The sequence below is a fragment of the Musca vetustissima genome, unplaced genomic scaffold (assembly GCF_032173495.1).
Source record: "Musca vetustissima isolate MV318-11 ecotype Yass unplaced genomic scaffold, APGP_CSIRO_Mvet_v1 utg7915, whole genome shotgun sequence".
Classification (NCBI taxonomy): domain Eukaryota; kingdom Metazoa; phylum Arthropoda; class Insecta; order Diptera; family Muscidae; genus Musca; species Musca vetustissima.
Genome location: NW_026875917.1, coordinates 114,270 through 116,907, shown reverse-complemented (window position 1 = coordinate 116,907; position 2,638 = coordinate 114,270). Strand labels below are relative to the sequence as shown.

General features: G+C 33.8%; 1 protein-coding gene across 1 annotated transcript; it reads left to right on the top strand.

The window, feature by feature from the left end:
* Positions 1–1,251: 1,251 nt before the first annotated feature.
* Positions 1,252–2,241, top strand: LOC133338440 (large ribosomal subunit protein eL27). Its single transcript, XM_061546613.1, has 2 exons — positions 1,252–1,336; positions 1,819–2,241. The coding sequence occupies exon 2, from the start codon at positions 1,827–1,829 to the stop codon at positions 2,232–2,234; it is 408 nt and encodes a 135-aa protein (XP_061402597.1). The 5' UTR covers positions 1,252–1,336; positions 1,819–1,826; the 3' UTR covers positions 2,235–2,241.
* Positions 2,242–2,638: the final 397 nt, after the last annotated feature.

The window sequence follows — 2,638 nt, the reverse complement described above, 5'->3', positions numbered from 1 at the left end:
ATTTTGACACCCATAAGGAATTACATATGGATGAAATAAGTGACAGCACATATGTAAAATACATATCGTGTAAAAACACCATTAGAAAGAAAATCTGGCATTCCATTAATGTTTCACATTTTGTTTTTATTATTTATTACGATTTATCAAAGCTCAAGATAGATGAGACTGTTAAAAGATATCTTACCGTGTATTATTGTAAAATGGGGCTGAACATAATCCACCTCGTTACTTAAAGAATCGCTAAAGAGAAGAGTTGTATGTCTTCTTGATGTCCTGAATTTTTTCTATTATTTTTCCTAAGAATATCTTCATTTGTAGTATCTGAATTCATTTTTATAAAAGAAGTAGAAGAATTTTTATAGGAGATTTAAAATTCTCTATTTAATAGAGTTTCTCTATATATAACAGTAAATAGGAATATATGAAGTTATAGGTGAAAATATCTGTATTAACAGCAAGAATATTTATATTAATTAAATGCATGGTTGTATTTGACATAGTAAAGTACAAAGAGCGCATAGCTGTATTTAAATTTTGGAAATGAAACTATCTATTATTATTTTGTCATGAATTGGTATATTTTCAAAACATTAATGACATGTTCCCGTACTTCTAAAATCTACTACATCTTACTATTTTTTCGATATAATAATGGACAAATTGTTATCGTAGTAAAATATTTACATTCTTGGAGATTCTAGAACAGACTAATGCGGTGTACACACTAGCATTTTTGAATGGCACTCTTGCCCAAATTTTGCTTGTTTGATAGTGTGGCCTCACATGTTTGTCATTCATCAGGCAACCACAAAAATATTTATGGTTGTTGGACAGTCTGTAATCGATAAAAAAGCTGACAGTCAAAAATGATAGTGTGTACACCGCTTAAGTGTCAGATACGGAAATGCCGGTTTATTTCTAATGACACCTCGTCTTGGAAACCCCCTACATTTAGCATTCGTAAGGCATAATCTGGTCAAAATTAAATAAGTCGGCCGTTATATGTCCCATAAACTACGAATACTTGAGAAGATCCGTTAATTTAACCATTTCATCAATTTAATCCCCATTCTGCATAGTATTTGTGTTATTATTTACATAAAAATTTCAATAATTAGAAAAAATCTACTCTTCACTGACGTATTTGGAACGCTTTTCATTACGTTCGTAAAGTGTTGCCACTTGTCAACTACACAACACAAATTCATAGCACATACCTTTTGCACATATCACACGAATACAAAATGAACACAGCTTTTGACAGAAATGTCAATCTAACGTGCGAAATGTCATCCCTTTTCTCTTTCTCTATATCCGGTCAGCCATAAGACCTGTAAGTGCTTTTCGTAAATTTTTCAATAATTTATCAAATAAATCAAGTGATTTTCGTGAAAATCCATAAAAAATGAATGCCCGAGTGAAAACTAAATATTCCAAACTAATGAAAACAATAAATATTTTCCCGCAAAATGGCGGAATTGCCAAAGAAAAATGAACTTTGAAATTGGTGTTAATTTTTTGTTGTCAAAGAGACATGGAAGATGTTTTGCTGCCAATTGTTATTAAGATGACAAATAAAGGGACAATAAGAAGTGTATTCTTTGTGGAACAATGGAATCGACCATAAATCACTTGATTAATTTGTAAATTAATTGAAAATAATGTTTGAATAATTGTGTTTACAGAACATAACTAATGTTTGGCCTTCTCTATTCTCTTTCATGTTCAATCATAAACATTTGTGTACGATGCTGTGATTTTCCTCTTCCCAACAACAACAATAACATTGCATGGACCACCACCAACACACAACAGCCATCAAGATGAGGAAGATTATGAAAGCTAACAAAATCGTAATTGTCCTTAGTGGACGTTACGCCGGCCGCAAGGCCATCATTGTCAAGACTGTTGACGATGGTGGTGCCGACAAACCTTTCGGTCATGCCTTGGTTGCTGGTATCGACAGATACCCCCGCAAGGTTACCAAGAGCATGGGCAAGACCAAGTTGAAGAAGAAGTCCAAGATCAAGCCTTTCTTGAAGGTATTGAACTACAATCACTTGATGCCCACCCGTTATTCCGCCAGCGAAATCACCTTCGACAAGTTGTCGCCCAAGGACTTGAAGGATCCCGCCAAGCGTAAGGCTCACCGTTTCCAAACCCGTGTCAAGTTCGAAACTTCCTACAAGGAGGGCAAGAACAAGTGGTTCTTCCAGAAGTTGCGCTTCTAAGTTATCTGCAATGCCGGGAAGCATGCTTCTAGTTTTTAAAATAATTACTGCAACAACAACAACTGTCAACGTAATGATGAAAACATAAATTTTTGTATGTTTTCATTCTGCTGTGTGGATCTGTATGGAGGAAATTTGTGACGTATTTTTTTTAGAAAAAAAGTTACAACAATAAAAAAACTATTATTAAAAAATAATAATAAACAAAACGGTGTTGTAATTATTAAGTGAAACAAACACATATTTGGAATAGCAAATATGGAGATATGTCAAGTGTACACTGCCCCATGGCCATGATAAGTGAAATATTGAGAACATAATTTATGCTTGGAATAAGGCAAAACTGGGCACCTTATTGGTTGATAGATGCTACTGATACTAGGAACTTTCTAAACGAGGTTTAG